This window comes from Amaranthus tricolor, chromosome 11 (genome assembly GCF_026212465.1).
Source record: "Amaranthus tricolor cultivar Red isolate AtriRed21 chromosome 11, ASM2621246v1, whole genome shotgun sequence".
In the NCBI taxonomy this organism is placed as follows: domain Eukaryota; kingdom Viridiplantae; phylum Streptophyta; class Magnoliopsida; order Caryophyllales; family Amaranthaceae; genus Amaranthus; species Amaranthus tricolor.
The window spans coordinates 20,692,331-20,711,217 of NC_080057.1; the positions used below are offsets into that span (position 1 = coordinate 20,692,331).

Below are 18,887 nucleotides of genomic sequence, written 5' to 3' on the forward strand. Positions count from 1 at the left end.
AGTTGAAAGGGTAATAAATAGTCCATACTCATATCCCCTTTAAAAAACAGGTCAAAGAAATATGGTCAATTTAACCCCAAATAGTCAACTAAACATATATAATCACATAAGGTCATATGTGTCTAAAGGAAATACATTATGACAAATCAATAAGTCTTTTGAGAGACGTATCTCAAGCCCAACTCATTAAAGATTAATGCCTACTTATCGTATACTTAATGCCTATTTACATTATCCTTAATGTTTACTTATCGTATCCTTAATCCTTACTTATTGTAAACTTAATAACTACTAACATAATTCTTAATATCTACTTACAATAATATTTTTAAAAATATATAATAAACCAGCCCAATTAAAGATATCTCTCAAAAGAATTTGTGATACTTTAATATGGCAAATTCAACATAGGAGTATGTCTCAAAAATTCAAATAATTGAGCACTCGTCTGCTCTTCTCTTCATCTACCCTTTTCTCTACCACAGCCCACAGGACAAAAAAAAAAAAAAAAAAAAAGATAAAAAAGCAAAAAGCCATGCAATTGAAAAACTGATGAACCTGTAATACATAACGTTAGTACGTTACCATTAATTCTGTACAACAAACAGCCTAGAAGCTAATCAGCCTCGAATTTATGGAAATTAACTTTCTAAATTCATTTAAAAAAATAATTACATTCTACGACTATAAACCCCAAATCATGTACTATCGTCTTTCTTTTTAATTTCATTCTACAAGTATAAATTCTTAAAATAGAGAAGTACGTGGGTTGATCATGCATGATGATGACAAGAGTCGGGAAGAATGTCAAATGATGAAGACAAATGAGGAAATTACAAAAGATGTAATCATCTTTAGTTACGTCTTAATCAAGGTAATTGAATTTGAATTAATTTGATGAGGTTAACTTGAATTAGAATTAATTGGTTATATTTTATTGTTTTAAAATCAATATTTGATTGAATTTTTTTTAAAAAAATATTAGGATGTTTATCTGTAAATGATTTCCGCGCTAAGAAATGTTGAATGACAGACTGGAATGTTGATGATTTATGCAAGTAAGCGTGTTATTTCTTATAATTCTCCACATATAGCGGGGGTGTTAATTGATTCTGCAGTATTTTCTGGGTTTTCTTCCATTTATATAAGGTGAAGAAAGACATTTTCGTTTTCTATCGTTTGATTTCTGTAATTTTGAGCAATTTTTTTGGGTTTTTTTTATGTTCAATTTGATTGTGAGTAGTGATCACTTATGAGCCTGATAGCCATTGGTTACAATTTAGGTGGAAAGACTTGCAAGAAAAGAGCTGCAGTTTGAACTGTCATTTTTAGGCATTTTTTGGGGTTATGCTAGAGGTTTTATTATATTAGTAAATTTAAGTTGTGGGTTTTTACTGTCCTTGTAGGTTGTTGAAGTTTGAATTAATACTTCGAAGATTTTGCATTCGAGGTTATTCCAATTGAATTTTTGTTCTAGATTTTGACGGAGACGCAATGTTGGATTGGTATGAGCTACAAGCAATGGTTTCCAACTGAAATTTTAATTTGGTGATCGAGGATTTCCGGGGTGTAGCGTGGTTTGGCATCGTGTGATGTTTATGTTGTATTTCTGCTGTGGTTTATTTGACTTGTTTTCTTGATTATTACTTAGTTGATTAATTAATAAGATTTAGTCAATTTGAGTTCATTCCTCCGAAGCCACCTCAAGCTTTGCCTAATTGATGTGAGGTGGCCTTAAGGTCATTGTGCAGTCAAATGAGCATTGCACAATGAGGAGGGGAAGAGGATTGTCAGTAGATGGGCAATTCTATCAATAAAGGTTTTGATCTATTTAGGGTTCTCAAGACTTGGATCCCATGTCGATTCAGATCTGCTAAGGTATCGCGGGACTTTTGGATGCCTGATCATAGCTGTAGGGTGTGCTATGATTGTGATGCCCAGTTTACAGTATTCAATCGTAGACATCATTGTCGACTTTGTGGTCGAATCTTTTGTGGCAAATGCACAGAAAATTCTGTTCCAGCTCATAGTTTTCAGTCTAGTGATTTTCTGGGTGAGTGGGAGAAAGTTCGGGTGTGCAACTACTGTTTCAAGCAATGGGAGCAGGGTTCAGCTAGTATTGATCATGGGTCACATGATCCGATAGATTCTGTTTCAGCAGATAGTGATGCCAGTTCAAAGTCTAGTGAATCCGCTTTTCCATATCAATCAGCAATGATAGATCCATCTGTAGATGTCCAGTTCACAAAGAGATCAGGAAGGAGCAATATCACTGTCCCCTATGCAGATGATGCTTCTTTATATCAATGTGGATCGTGTACAAACAGGTTCAAATTCTATGCTTTCTGGTTAAATAAGCTGAAATCTGTTGTGCTTCTTTTATGGGGTCTAGCCGTTCCAATCCACTGTTATTTTCTTATCACTGTTTTGGTGGATTGGTTTCTTCAATTAAGTTGCTGTTTCTAAATGTTTACTTTTATATTACTAATTAGATTCATTTGTTTAGCAACTTTTAGTAGCTTTTTATGAGTTGTTTGCTCATGCTTAGTTTACTATGCTACTTCTATATGAGATGGCTAATAGCTATGTTTTTCAAACTCGTCTTGGAATGTGAAACACAAGTAGGGATTAGAGGATCTAACACATCAATAACATATTGGAAAGACTACATTTCCAGTATTCTTAGAGTATTTGCGTCGGACTCTTGAATGTTCTATCATGTGACACATGGGGATATGGGGTAAGTAGGAGGGTCAGAGTAATAAAGACATATACACATTAAATTTATGAGGCAAAATTAGTCATGTCAACCTATATTGATGCTTTTGCCTATGCCGTATGAGATGGCTAACAGTATGCTTACTTTAATTTGTTTACTTCAATTTGCTTTAACTTTATTCACTTCTGTCCAATTCAGCTCAGCTCATTAATTTCATTCTTATATCTCACTATTCATTTAGTTGCTCATTCCAGTGTTACACGAAACAAAATTCGATTTTATATGAGAAACATAACAAAAAAAGAGAAACATTAATTTAGTGTTTCGGAAAGTTAGGAAACAAAATTTGATCCAATAAAAGCTAAGATAGGAGCATAATGTTGTCTGAATACATTGATTGGTGTAGTGTAACGTGTTTAAGTTGGGGGCAGTTTTTTAGAATATAGATTGGTAATAACATCTAATTAGCCCATACAGCCATACCTTGTCGTTGGCTAATCAAAATGCGTTTTGAATCGCGATTCCGTATCGTTTTTGTACAAATAGTTCGAAATGTGGTAAGGGGCAACGTTTTGCGTTTCACACTTCAATGCTCATTCACCTTAGGTTGACTCCATGTAGTTTAGCTTAGCTCCATTCTTTTAGCTCTGTTTAATTTCATTCAATTCAATATAAGTGATTTCATCCAAGATGACGTGTCCTAATCATTATATCTGATTTAATTTTTATTTTATATACATCTCTTTTATGGCTCTACCACCTACTCATACTAATTTTTGTAATTTTCATTTATTTGCAAATTGAAAATTAAAGTTTATTTTTTATTTGAAAATGGAAAAATTTATATATTTCAAGATTAATGATGTCTTATTCTACATCAAAAAATGATGTTTTATTCCAATTATAATGCATTTCAATAAGAATCACATTGAAAAGCAAGTTAGGATTCTCATGAAAAGAAACTGAATAAAAAAATATTTTATGATGGATGAAAAAAAATATTTTCTTATATAATTATGCTTCCATATAGTGTCCTTTTGGAATAATGTATGGCTTTTTAATCTATTTGTTTAATTTTTTTTATTAAACCATGCCCTTTAAATTTTCAATTGTATTCAAGGCCTTTTTCTTAAAAAATGAGCCTCCCTTCCCGTGTTTGCACACAACATTTCAAATGACCATTAAATAATGTGCACTTTTGATTTTGGTGAAGTTGAAGATGTTTTCTATCAGGAGTGAATTAGAAACAACCTTTTTGTTATCGTTAGTATGGATAAGGTTGCGTAAATCTGACCGCCAAGAACCTCACCTTCTGAGGGAGACATTTAATGGCATTGGTGTAATGTAATGTTGTCGGATTTGATATTCTTTCCAATACATTACCCCAATGCCATAAAGTGGCTCCCACTTAGGAGGGGTTTCGGGATCCAATATACGGATCCTTAACCTTGTTAGTGATTTAGAGTTTGTTTTCGATTGACCCTTGGTAGGAAACGCCTTTTGCAACTTCTCATAAATAAGAAGTGCATATGGTTTACTATATATTCTCACAGAATGTCTTTTTGCTAATATATATATATATATATATATATATATGTGTGTGTGTGTGATCTGTGTATCAATGAAACTTTTTAAGGTCTGCAATCCAAAACGGTATATATATATTTATTAATTTTAGTTTAGTAGTATGCATATATATAGTTTGATTTTTTTATTGAAGATGTTCTTGTTCTTTAGCCTTGTGCAGTTTACTTTTAACCTAAATATTTTACTGCATAACTGTGTTTAAGATTGTTTTTTGGTGGTTTTTGTGGGGAGACCTTTCAATGATTATGCTATTAAAATGTTGTTATTATCATTGATCATTCTTAATCTTTAAGTTTATGTACAGCATGAATATAATCCCATAAATATTTTATTCTTATCTATTATCCACATGCTATATTTTAAACACCCATTCATTTGCAGGGCATTGAATGTCATTGACTAGTATATTTGTGTGTGTACACAAAAATAGCAACATCACAATGCTCTAAAGCCATAAGTGGCTTCTGGCTATGCAAGATTAAGGTGTTAGGTCAAATGTATGTGTGTCTATGTGTATGAGCTTTAAAGAAAGAATTAATGTTGCTTTCTCCAATAACTTGTTGTAGGGCCTTTTACCTGCTCAACTTTGCTTGTCTTTTACAAGTATATTATAACTGCCCCTTGATTGACTATCTTCATTTCTGTTGCTTTGTTTAACTTCTTTGTACACCTTGGACTTATATTGACTAATTGGCGATGATAAAATTGTGGTTTCTAGGAGTGATAATGATGATGATGATGACAACGATGTTTTTGGAGTTTATAATTTTGATTCCCCTGCAATGAGTACTCAGTTTAATGGCTTCTATGGTCCACTTGAATTCAATGCAATGCAAAATGCCTTTGAATCGTACAATTATGCTTCTGATATGGACACTGATGCAATAGAAAGATTGTGTAGCTCTGCTTTTCAGGAGTGTTTCAATGTGCAAGATGATGGCAAGCATTTAGTTGTGAAGAAGGCAGATGATTTTGGTGATGTATGTGAAGCATCCTCATCTTTGTGTACTATTGAGGAAGTGAACAATATCACTGAGCTTGTGGATTTTGAGAACAATGGACTTCTTTGGCTTCCCCCAGAACCTGAAAATGAAGAGGATGATGGAAATGGTAGTTTTTTTGATGATGATGATGATGATTTAGAAATCTCAGGAGAGTGGGGTCATCTGTGGAGTTATTGCAGTTTTGGTAGTGGTGAATATCATGAAAAAGAGAAGTCTGGTGAATACCAGAAGAAGGCTCTGAAGAATGTAGTAGATGAGCACTTTAGGGCTCTTGTATCCCAACTTCTTCAGGCTGAGAACATTCCAGTTACTGATGACAATGCTCAAGAGAGTTGGTTGGAAATTATTACTGCTCTTTCCTGGGAAGTTGCGACCCTCCTGAAGCCTGACACAAGCATGAGTGGGGGGATGGATCCTGGTGGATATGTGAAGGTGAAGTGTGTGGCTAGTGGACGTCGCTCGGAGAGGTAAATAAATTTTATGAGCGTAATGATATAGAAGATGCATATCTTTTTGCAATGTGTTACCCGGAGATTGTCACACCGCATTTCTTTTATCACTTTTTTCCCTGTCAACCTCTTTCCTGATGCAGAACTTTGCTATTGTTTCTCTTAGTATGGTTGTGAAAGGCGTTGTGTTTAAAAAGAGCTTGGCTCATCGTCGAATGGCTTCAAGGATTCAGAAATCTCGTCTCATGATCCTTGGCGGAGCTCTGGAATACCAACGGGTTGCTAATCATTTGTCAAGCTTTGATACTCTTCTGCAGCAGGTTTGGATAATCCTTTCTCATTTTATCTGTTATCTAATTGCTGTCGTATTTGGAATATGTCACGTGAATGCAGAGTAGATTATGTCTGATATTCCTCTGCTCAAAATGTTCAATTTTATATTTGTAATTTTCATCAGGAAATGGACCATTTGAAGATGGCAGTTGCAAAGATTGATGCTCATCGTCCTAATGTCTTGTTGTTAGAGAAGTCAGTTTCTCGTTATGCACAAGAATACATCCTTGCAAAGGACATCTCTCTGGTTCTTAATGTCAAGAGACCAATTCTTGAGCGCATAGCACGTTGCACTGGAGCTCAAATAGTTCCCTCAATTGATCATCTTTCAGAGGAAAAGATTGGGTATTGCGATCTTTTCCATGTGGATAAGTGTTATGAAGATCATGGATCTGCTAATCAAGATGGGAAAAAATTGACAAAGACGTTGATGTACTTTGAAGGTTGTCCAAAGCCTCTTGGTTTCACAGTAAGTCCTGATATATGATTAATTAGCTGGTTAGAAACTCAAAAACTTCATCCTTTGATACAATTTTGCTGGATTTCAAAATTTCTAGCACTCTAGCCTTGAGGTTTTGCAAAACTGTGAGTTTGTGTTGTGATTATGATATTTGCATATTGAGGCAGAAAATAAAACTGAAAGAAAAAAAAATAATGGTATTGTTTGAGTTAAAACCTGACTGCATCTAAACATCTTTCTGTACAGCTCCCTAGCGTTGACCTAGATGACTTCATAATTCGCTTTTCCCTTGAGTCTTTCTGTCAAACATTTTCTTGTGTTTTGGGCTCTCCTTATGTTTTATTGGGCTTGTGGTAGCTTCTGTTTGACACAACCATCTTGAATATATTTGGGGACATATGTGAAGCCTAAAAGTGCCTTATATAGCTATAAAACAAATCTATAATCCCATATTTTCTATAATTGGATTAAATTTTGATGAAAAAATGTTTGAAAAAACAAGTAACTTTTAAAATGTTTCAATATTATTTTCTTCATTTTTCTAACAAGAGCACATCCAATATAAAACTATAAAAATATTGTAGCTGGGGCATCTTAAAATAGGGGCCTCTGAGCCGCTGCATACTTTGCTCATGCCTTTAAAACCCCCCTTGTCAAGGGGAACTAACTCCAAAAGTCTTGAAATCTATGTTTTGATCAGTGTTGGAATTTGTAGAGAATCCTTTTAGATTACATCTATTTTGCACAGAACAATCATTAGCATGCTTATATGAGCTCTCAATTTTAGCAAATGGATTCTTAGTTATCAGCCCTTTGCTGTGATTGATGCTTACCACTTTCATTGTTACATCCACTGCAGTAGGTCTACCTGGTGGTGATGTTTATGGGGTGGAACTGTTATCTATTTGGATCTACATGAATGCTTTTGACTGATTGATAACATTGCGCACTCCTTACTATGTCATTCTTAAATCAAAGAACTTTTTTCTTCTCATTGTGAATATAAAAATAGCCATAAGATAAATTAATGGACGTTATTGTTGTCCCCAACCTTATTCTGAGCGCTTAAAGCATCAGCAAATGTACCAAATATACCAAAAATAAAATATAGGAGTAATATTTGTTTTAGTTTGGAGTGAAATCAACATGATAACTAAAACCAAAAGAAAAGATTTATCACATCAAACAGTCTTAACGAAATTGTTGCAGGGTCCTAAATTCAAATTGACTTAAGTCACTGGGACTTCAATATGGCTGTACTTGAAATGCTCTTGATATCATTTTCTTCTTTCTGTTGGTATGACTGTTGGTTTCTTGTTTGGCAGTGATAAAATGTACTGATTATGTCAGTATATTAGGTTTGAGTACATCAAACTAGTTTCTTTAATTTTTACATATTGTGTTTTAGATTTTACTTAGAGGTGCAAATGGAGATGAGCTGAAGAAAGTGAAGCATGTGGTGCAATATGGAGTCTTTGCTGCATATCACTTAGCTTTGGAGACATCTTTTCTTGCAGACGAAGGGGCCTCCTTGCCTGAGCATCTGTTTGATGAATCATTAACAGTAGCTCTTTCAAATAAATCCTTAAATATAGATTGTTCTATCTCATTGGTGCCTGGCTTCACATTTCCTGCACATGAGAAGCAAGGAAACTTTGGGGAGCCCGAAGCTGTGAATACTATGTCTACTTCATTACATAATGTTGCAACCGTGCAAAATACAGAGTTGATAAAATCATTGTCTTTACCTTCAAACACTATCCTTAAAGATGCAGGACCTGTATTAATCTGCAGTAATATTACTAGCCCATCCAGTAAGCCTTCAGACATTGTCTCTGGTTCAGAGCATTGTTGTGATGATGTGGCTTCCATATTGGAAGTTGACAAGGAAAATTATTTTGAAGAACTCATGATTTCAGATGCTATTGCAGACGATTTCTGTGAACAGTTACATGCTCCCCTTGAAGATGGTCATTCTGAATCACAAGAGTCTATGGACGTTACATCTGATTATACTTGTATTGCTGAAAATATTTCTGGCTCAAATAAGACAGGTTCTGAGGCTATCTGTCTTCAACAAGATGCTAAAAGTGTTTTGCAAAACCAGCCTGGATCCTTGAAAGAGGCATTTCCTAAATCTATATCTGATGCACAAAGCATCTTAGTTTCCTTGTCATCGCGATGTGTGTGGAAGGGGACAGTCTGTGAAAGGTCTCATGTTTTAAGGATCAAATATTATGGTAGTTTTGATAAACCATTAGGTCGGTTTTTACAAGATCAATTATTTGATCAGGTGAATTCATCTTAAATGCAAATACTAGTTTTTTCAGCAATATAATTAATAAACATACTCTAAAATATATTTCTCCTGTTCTTAACAGAGCTACAGGTGTCGTTCATGTGATATGCCCTCCGACGCTCATGTTCATTGTTATACTCATCAACAGGGCACACTCACAATTTCAGTTAAGAATTTACCAGATATGCTTTTACCCGGAGAGAGAGAGAAAAAGGTATGGATGTGGCATAGGTGTTTGCGTTGTCCCAGAACTAGTGGTTTTCCTCCTGCTACTCGGAGAGTTGTGATGTCCGATGCTGCGTGGGGTTTATCATTTGGAAAATTTTTGGAGCTTAGCTTTTCAAATCATGCAGCAGCTAGCAGGGTTGCTAGTTGTGGTCACTCTTTACATAGAGATTGTCTTCAGTTCTACGGGTACGTATTTATTGTAAATACTAATAGTTTTCTGCATCCATGCATAAATAGATTACCATCCACCAAATTAACTGGTATTGGTTTCAATGATGATTGCTGCGAAGTTAATTAGATAAGTTTGTCTCTTGCTTAAAGCATAAATGTCCATCTTTGTTCTGTACAGATTTCGCAATCTCACTTTTATAGACTAAGTTTAGACCAGTCTATTTATAAGACATATATAGGCCTGGTCGTTGGGCAGGATGAGGTGTGAAACATGATGGGAGACCAAACTAGATTTGACACAGGTTTGGAGTTTGTCAGTTTGATACTGAATAGGAACATCTCTAAACTTGAATTTATCTTCCTCACTTGACTTTGCTCTAAAGATTGACCTGCAATCACCTAATTAGCTCAAGAATTCCCGATTTACTAACAGTATTATAGAAAGCTAGAAAATGGTAGAAAAGATAAGCATTTGTGTCTAGCAGTAGACTTACTAGTATGGCAATTGGCAAACGAATGATTACTGATGGTACTTTAATGAATGTTAATCCTATATTGGGCCTAGCAAATAGGTTCCTTAGAAGGGGTATAGTTCGGTATTGGTTATGGTCTTGTTTTCCATTTTTCTTTTAGTATAATTGAGGACATATGTGGGTCTGTTTTCATCAGCTTGTTGTGAAAGTACAATAGCTGTTGTCAAATGATTCTGAATGCATAGATTTGGAATTGGTCAAATTAAGTTCGATTTAAAGCAGGTAATTTTTATCTTGGTGACAGTTGCTGTGGTACAGCTAATTTGATTGAGGTAATTGGCTACAGAATAGCGATGCCAACTAGGAGCAACCTTCTACTGAAGATAATCCCCGCTCCCCCTCCCCCCCCCCCCCCCCCTCTTTTCAGCGTGATAAATATTTTTCTAAAGGCCTAAAGCTAATCATGCCAGATTTTGTCGTTACCTGAGAAAAAAAGGGTATGGCATAGAATTAAAGTGAAGGGAAGAAGTACAGTTAATATGGTTACCTGGGAAGGAAGGACTTCTTGATTTCTAATCCATTCCTCTGGAATCATTAGAGGAACCTAATGATGGGTTGGAGGAAAGCTAGGTATAGACTTTATATTCTCAAATTTTATAAGTCTAAAGCCTAGAGGCTGGATACATGATGGTCTTGTCTCATGTTGTATTTTCTTTGAACCATGTGGAGATTAAAATTTGTCAAGCAAGATAGATGTTTCGTCTGTTGTTTTCTCTATCCCTTAACACCAACTGGTATTCTTATTGCTAAAGGTTAATTTGGAAAGAAAGAAGTGACTTTGATTTTTAAAGGACAACGATTCCAAGAGCTTTGTTGCTTTCACTCTCTCTTTCGGCCATCTGACATTTATTTTATCTTTCTTCCTCTGTTGCCACTTCAACTGCTACAAATCTCCTGGTGGCATCTCCCAGTTTAGGATTTAGGCCTGTGTTTCCTAGAGAATAGAGAATTTGAGTGAAATTTTAAATTAATGGCAAGACTAGAGGTTTACGGTCGTTCATCTTTTCTGTTGACGGCAGTGTCAATTTCAAACTACCGCTAGTGAATAACATTGATGAGATTTGTATCATGTGAAGGAGGGGGAAGGGGAAGGTCTGAAGGGGTGAGGAAGAGAGGGACAAGAGAAAGAAGTTTGATGGTGAACAGAGAAAGAAGAAAGGAAAATGAATCTGCAAGGGAATAGAGTATTCTTTGTGATTATTATTGCCATCTCAAACAGAACTAATCTTGAAGTAGTACTCCTGGAATCTTCTACCTTCTCTTTTCATTTTCTGCATTCTCAACTTGAAATGGAATTGGAGTAAAAAAAGCTTCATCCATAGATAGGATCATTGCATTTCATAGGAACATCTTGCATGTCAGCTGGAAGTTGGTTACTTTCATTAGTAACTTAAAGTATTGGATTTTAAGAGCTTTTCTTTGGATTTGCTGCTGAGAATATTAGCTTGGATTTTGAAAGCGTTTATCTGTTATTTGTTGCTGAGAATATTAGGCTTGGATTTTAAAAGGTTTTTCTTCTGGTTATGGTTGTGCACTTATATGCCCTTGATATTGTATGTTTATCGTGGTTGCAGGCTGATATGGTAATAACTAATGCAATTCCTAAGTTTCCTTTAGTGTCTGAATTCTAAACAATGAAAACATTCTTAAATTTCCTTTTTAGCGCGAGTTTGGTTAGAGGCGGAGCAAATATACACAAAATTTTGTTGCCATACCAGTTTTACATTTTTTCGCAATTTTGGGAGCTAAAAAGAAGTATCCAAACCAAAACAAAAGTAATTTAAACTAGTTTTTGAGAGAGCACTATGCTGTTGGACACCTTACACATGCTTATAAGTTATAACCTCCTTGCGTTTTCTATAAAGGTTTTCTATGCTTATGACATTTTCTTTCAATTATATTTTTGAATGATTTATAATTTCCAAAAGTAGTTCTTAGAAAATCTCATTCCCCTTTTTCTATAAGGTTTTTCTATACTTTGTATTTGAGGAGTTGCAAATACTCTTCATACATCCTCTTTTTTCTACTATGTTACACTTTTAATCTTTGACTTTTTGCATCACAATAACATGTATAACATAGTATGGTAATGAAATGTTGGATTAAAATGACAACACTACTATACGCGTTAGAATATTGAACTTTTAGAAGAAATCATCGTAGGATAACTAGGGTACTTGAGATGTACAAGGTAATATGGATGAGTGAATATACTCTAAAGGATATAACATTAGAAAGTATCTTAGAGGAGTAGATATTGAAGATAAAATGAAGGAAAATTTACGTGGGTTTGGTAGTTGAAGGTCGAAACTTCGAAAAGCTTATAAGAGTAAGAGGTACGCTGAAGATTTGTTGTGTTTAAGTGTCTTGGTTGTAGTAGTAAACTACATAAAATATAGGCTTGCCTTACCACAAAGTTATAGAAAGACATGGACCCTTTATTCTTGTTTCGGTCACAATTAACAAAGCAAGCGTCACAACTATTATTAGAAATAAAATAAATATTTTTCTGAAAAAAATGAGGGGGAACTCAAACTTCCGTGGAAGTCCGAATTCTTGTGCCTTAACCTAATCTTGCAACCAAACACCATACTCAATTGCCAAATCCCTGGATTTTTGAATGCCGGTGGATTATTCTTGCAACTAAACTAGCACTTATACTTTTTAAGTTCTTAAATGATGCAGTTGTGGAAAAATGGTTGCTTGCTTCTGGTACGCACCAATTGTTGTTTACTCAGTATATCTTCCACCTGCTATAGTTGATTTTAACTATGAGGCTCAGGATTGGATACAGAAAGAAGCAGAAGAGGTATCATAATTGAAGGTTAAAAAGATGTTTATATATGGTTTCATTTTCATGATGCATTGACGTTCCTTTGCTTTAGGTTGTTATACGTTTTGAATCCTTGTTTTCTGAGGTGGACGATGCCATCAAGCGAATTGCAAAAAAGAAGTATGGTGATTTGGGTGCTGGTGCCATACCTTCTGAATCAAGACTTGCTGCCCTTGAGGAACTTCTAGAATATGAGAAGACAGAAATTGAGGTAATATATTGAGTATTGTCTTCTGTTGCTTTGTTGCTCTTCTGTGGTATTGTGTGCAGTATCCAGGGAAAAATTATTACTCTATAGTGTAGTGCAATTTACCAAAACTTTGATCAATTCTTCATGAAGTTGGGATGTCCTACTGTGATTTTTTTTTTTCTTGTTATTGTACTTGTGTGTTTCAGAATTCTATCATAATTGTTATTACTGAAATGTTTAACTACAAGTTGAACTCGTGGCCTCCCTAAAAATTTGTTATTTATTATTTTTTATGTCATTTAGACTGCTTGATTTTATTTGCATTGTTTTTTGTGGCAAGTTTCTCCACAAATCCCAAGATGGGTGTCAATTGTTGTGGCAAACTTTGATGTGTTCATTTTTCTTCAGCAAACGAGATCGGATGCATTTTTCTTGTTAGCTTTCAGTGGTCTGATAAATGTTTTTCAGGATTTGCGCCAGAAATTCTTTGACAGGGAGGTGATAAAGGGCCATCCTACTCAAGACATTTTGGAGATTAATCGATTAATGAAGCAGCTGCTCATCTTATCTAGCTTTTGGGATGAATGTCTGGTAGATGCTGCCAAGGATGACAACCTAGATGCCCCCAATGGTTTTATGGGAGCAAGCATTCTCACAAGATCAAACAATGTTTTTACAGGTGGTGAAGCTCTTCCTCTGGACCAAAAATTAACGAGAGGTTTTGATCTGGAAGAAGAAATTAAGAGTGCTGGGAAACCTATAGAGACAGCTTTGCAGACTAGGACTAGTTTGAATCTCACCTGTGACTTTGAAGACCAGAGTGAACCCTCCACTCGCAATGAGAATTATGAGCGGCTTGACCCTTTGGCGTGTGGATCAACTGTTCGAAGGGCCGTATCCGACAGTCAGTTCATAAATATTTCTGATACTCTTGATGTTTCCTACTTAGGTAAAACTCGGCCAGGAATTGGGGTTAGAAAAGATAACAGTTACACATTGATGGGGTCGATTTCAGTTGATTCTTCATTGGCGACAGTGGTTGAAAGGTTGGCGCTTAAAAATCAAGCCATAGAGATGGGTTTTGTGAAGGCATCTTCGTCCTCTTCACCTGTGGCATCTACTTCTTCAAAAGGTTCAGACAATGCAGAAGATACCCTAAACCGATTGAAGATTCCCTTTCTCAATCGCGCTTTAAATATTAGCTATCATGGAAGTCATCAAAATTTTGATAGATTTTGTGAGTACAAGCCCACATACGTATTATCAGCCAGGGATTTGGGGTCGCAAGATGCAGTTAAGTGGCTTCTGCCTGAAGGTCCGAGTGAAACTGTTGTCCCAATTTATGATGATGAGCCGACCAGCATAATATCTTATGCATTGAATTCTCATGAGTATCACACTCGGTTATCAGATGATGGAGAACGGTCCAAAGTTATCGAGTCTGCATCTTCATTGCCGCTGCACGAATCAGCCAGCTTTCATCAATTTCTTTCACTTGCTATACTATTTAGTGAATTAAACAGAACTCATTCAATAGATGAGAGCATCTCATCCCCATCTCCTACACGCAGTTCCTTCATGTCAGATCCACTTTTGTACACAAAGCCATTGCACATAACAGTACCTTTTACTGTTAATGGTCCTATTGATAAAGTGAAATATACAGTTACTTGTTACTATGCACAACACTTTGAAGCCTTAAGAAAAGTTTGCTGCCCATCTCAGCTGGATTTTATTAGATCATTGAGTCGTTGTAAGAAATGGGGTGCCCAAGGTGGAAAAAGTAACGTCTTTTTTGCAAAAACTTTGGACGACAGGTTTATTATCAAACAGGTTACAAAGACAGAGCTTGAATCATTTATAAAATTTGCTCCCAAATATTTCGAGTATCTCATGGAGGCAATAAAATCAAGGAGCCCAACATGCCTAGCAAAAATTTTGGGCATTTATCAGGTATGTCTGTACTCTGTATATTTCTGATTGTTGTTTATTATTAATATGTTTTAAGCATTACTGCTGTTATCTTAGGAAGCATGCTTATAGAACTTGTAACTAACATCTCTTTCTGCAGATTTTTAATGACTGTTCACTTTAATGGCATTTGAGTAATGCAATGGTGTTCTTGACTATTTAGATAAGCATCATATTCCTAGAGAGTAGAGATGAATCTGATCAAACGACTTAGCCTGTGATTTAGTGCCATATACATTAATATATTGGGTTAGGGGTTCTGAAAACTTTAGGCATCGCCACTTCTGTTTCCCCCCGTATCTCACAGGTGTATCATGTCTATGAAAACAAAAATAATGTCATTCTATGTGTAATGCTGCGTTATGGATTCCAAAATGTGGTTGTGTGGAATGCCATTCCTTCATCAGTTTTAAAATTACGTCAGTTTCTCTATTCTATACCATGAGTTTTTAACATACTTCCTCCATATCTTTTAGTTGGTATAGACGTACAGTTCCCCCAAAAGGATGCCTTATACAAGGGAGAATAGTAGCAAGTGGCAAATAAAAGAAATCAGAATATATAGAGGAAGTATTAAGTGTTATAGGCTGCTTTCGAAATCCTTATGTGCAATTATACAATAGAACTGACATATGATTAGATATTTTAAATGTCAATAACCAGCTATTCCTATGTGAAAAATACAAAATTTTAAATGCTAATTATATATTTGGTTTGTAAAAAACTGCTTAAAGAAATCTTGAATAACTTTACAATGAATCATTTTTAATCTTTCAATTAACACTGTGATGGGTACGAAACTTGTTGTAACACCCATGAATTTCTACTTCATGTCCCTGTCATGTCTATGATTGCAACTTCAGCAGCTTTTTGTAATTTTTGTGACTCCTTTGTCTTTATAATAAGTAATAATTACATGTCTTGGTATATTTGGTATTAGTTAACTCTTTTTTTTTTATTTGTAGTTGTGCTTGTTCATTTGTATTGCTTTATGGCTTTACCTGCATCATTCAGCTTTTGAATTGTCACTGGCTATAAATTGCAGGTTACCTCAAAGAATTTAAAAGGAGGTAAGGAATCAAAGATGGATATTCTGGTCATGGAGAATCTTTTTTTTAGAAGAAGTGTCGCAACAGTTTATGACCTGAAAGGATCTTCAAGATCACGTTATAATTCAAATTCTAATGGGAATAATAAGGTTCTTTTAGATCAAAACCTAATTGAAACAATGCCGACCTCCCCCATTTTTGTTAGCAAGAAAGCAAAGCGCTCATTGGAGAGAGCGGTGTGGAATGACACTTCTTTTCTTGCTGTAAGTTCCTAATTCTCAATTTTCAGTCAAACTGTAGGAATTTCTTATTAAAGGCCCTTAGTTTTCAAAATCCAAAGCTATTTGATGGATTTATATTGGTTTTACTAATTATGAATTTCATGCATAGGCAATATCGTTCATGAAAACGTATGAGATGTTGTTTATAATTTAAAAGAATGGGTTAATGAAGGATAGGGATCAGTTTAGGAGCAGGAAAGTAAGGAAATACTTGACAGAAGAAAAGACAGGAACTTTGACATGCTTTATTGACAACGAACTATCGAATTTTTTGCCTGGCTAAACATGTGCTGATTTAATCGGAAATTGCAGTACTGTGCTCATATCTTAAACTTTCATGATCGCTTATTAGAAGCTGTTTTGTCATTGTCTGTTTGAAATCTATGCCTCTATTGAATTCAGCATTTGTTCCCATCTGCAGCCAGATCATACATTCTCTCTAAAGGTGGTTTGTCTCTGCAGTCTGCACCATATTACTCCCTCTTTACAGCACATCATAAGTAACTTATCAAATGCTCAATTCTCCAACTTGGGAGAAACATTTTTTCTTCGTAAAATGAAATAATTGAGTTTAGTTTAATCTTTAATGTAATGAGATCTAGATGCACGTTCATTGCCTGGCACCTAGCATCTCTAAATAGATCTTTCCCTTTCTGACATACTTACGAAGTACCATCGCACTCAGCATTAGATATATACTACTAGAGATAATTGGTTTATTTTTATTTTGACTTTCATTAGATGTCGATTTGTGAACCAAATAAAAAAGCTCCATGGCATGACTAATTCTATAGAATTTTTTGAGGTTGTTCTTATATACAGTCTAATTATTGTTTTTTGATAATGCAGTCTGTGGATGTAATGGATTACTCCTTGCTGCTCGGAGTGGATGAAGAGAAGCACGAACTAGTAGTTGGGATCATTGATTTCATGAGACAATATACCTGGGATAAACATCTGGAAACATGGGTGAAGACTTCAGGTATTCTCGGTGGACCTAAGAACGTATCTCCTACTGTGATTTCTCCCGATCAGTATAAAAAAAGGTTCAGGAAAGCCATGACTACCTATTTTCTCATGGTCCCTGATAATTGGTCACTGCCATGTGCGCTAAGTGCACCAACTGCAATACCTTGCGATTCGCCAAGCAAATTGTGTGAAGAGAACGCTCAAGAGGGTTGTGAAACGATTGAAAATCTGTAGATTGAAATATAGTATGTCCATAGTAGTTACTGTTAGATTGAGATATATGTTATCATTTGTGAGACATGTTAAGCGTCTCGTAAAGTGAAGTTTAGAATGTGTGATTGGGGTATATATTTGATGGACTACCTCATTTTTGAAGGATGTGTATGTTTCTGTTGTGCCCTATTGTATGGTTGTACTAGCATTACAAGCTGTAATTTGACTACATTTTTGGTAATGTATATAGTTAGTGAAGTTTCATGTTACCAATCTTCAAGTCTGATATATACATTTCTGTGTAAACACTATAGTGTCTCATAGCAAACAAAAGGGTGTTCATTTCATTTCTTTTCATGTCTATTGGACCTGGGTCGGATCAGGTCATGTAATCCGTTTTGATCAAATTCATTTCCGATTCATAAATTGTTGAGAGGTAGTTTTTGTTGAGAGATCATCTTTTTGAGCTGCCTAAAAGCAAATTAAATCTAATTCGCGGTTGGATTTCTGTTCACCAAGAATGATTATTATTGGAGGTGTTTGAAGAACGGCCGATAGCAAGTGCCTAGTGGAATGGTTGTTTCGACAAACTATTTTTATCAACTGGTTTGACACGCTAACAAGAGCAGCTTGTTTAAAATAGATTCAAACCAAGTTTTAGACTTAGATGTTTAAACTATCCAACAATCTATTTGTACCGAAATAAACTGAAATCGTCCAATAAGTTATTTTACCAAACACGTCAATTATTTTTAAACAAGCTATTCTCTTAGTCTCTAAGAAATTGCACCATCCACGATTGACACAATATTAAAACTTAGTAAGAACCACTAAATTGTTTGAATATGGTTAAAAATGAGAGAAAATGAGAGATCATATATAGATTAGAATTAAATAAAGTGGTGAGGACCCCATCTAAAATAAATTGTTGTCATTTTAAAAAATAAAACTAAAATAAAAAAACGTAACAATCTCATACTGACACGGAGAGTAAATGACAAGCTGGCCTAGTTTCGAGAACTTTGAATGAAAATGTCCAAATCAACAGATACCTGCAATCGAAAGAAAGAAATTAAATTTATATGCAGATGGTTTGATTTAATTCCATGATTATAGACCTTACTGAGCTCTGAGAATGACACAAATAAGTAGTTTTACCATATTTTATGATCTTAACTCATTTAACAACTTTGTCATGATGACTTATAATATCCTATTAAAAAATAATTCAATTAAAAATTTAAATAAATAGTTAAAACCCTACTATATATTATATTATATACTCTAATATTCTCTCAACTCTAAATTTACTGGATCAAAGAAGATATTCATACACAAATACTGCACTTTCTGCTCATTTTCATACAGATTACAAAAGGTGTCTCTTCCCCTTCTTCAAAAAGCACCTACTAAAGGGCACAACTTCTACCCGTCCGTCACATTGAATTTACATTATTTTTTATTTTAGTATATTCTATTTAATTTGCATTATTTTTATTTTTGGATAATAGCTCACTACTTTCTTTTAATCTCATCTATACATTTTAACTCTTTTTTATTTTCATCTACACAATTCATTCTTTTTATTTTTTTATTAT

General features: G+C 34.8%; 1 protein-coding gene across 4 annotated transcripts; it reads left to right on the top strand.

The window, feature by feature from the left end:
• The first annotated feature begins 411 nt into the window (after positions 1 to 411).
• On the top strand, positions 412 to 17,913 carry LOC130827147 (1-phosphatidylinositol-3-phosphate 5-kinase FAB1B-like). Of its 4 annotated transcripts, none has more exons than XM_057692793.1 (13): positions 412 to 874; positions 1,407 to 2,327; positions 5,025 to 5,777; positions 5,926 to 6,079; positions 6,217 to 6,561; positions 7,961 to 8,366; positions 8,484 to 8,845; positions 8,934 to 9,265; positions 12,469 to 12,592; positions 12,669 to 12,827; positions 13,275 to 14,759; positions 15,823 to 16,089; positions 16,957 to 17,913. In XM_057692793.1, exons 2-13 carry the CDS (start codon positions 1,798 to 1,800, stop codon positions 17,308 to 17,310), a joined length of 5,271 nt encoding a protein of 1,756 aa, XP_057548776.1. In that variant the 5' UTR covers positions 412 to 874; positions 1,407 to 1,797; the 3' UTR covers positions 17,311 to 17,913. The 4 variants fall into 4 exon arrangements, with proteins under 4 accessions (XP_057548776.1, XP_057548774.1, XP_057548773.1 ...); XM_057692791.1 differs by adding an exon at positions 986 to 1,058 and having other exon boundaries at positions 413 to 874; positions 7,961 to 8,845; positions 16,957 to 17,912; XM_057692790.1 differs by having other exon boundaries at positions 413 to 874; positions 7,961 to 8,845; positions 16,957 to 17,912.
• Positions 17,914 to 18,887: the final 974 nt, after the last annotated feature.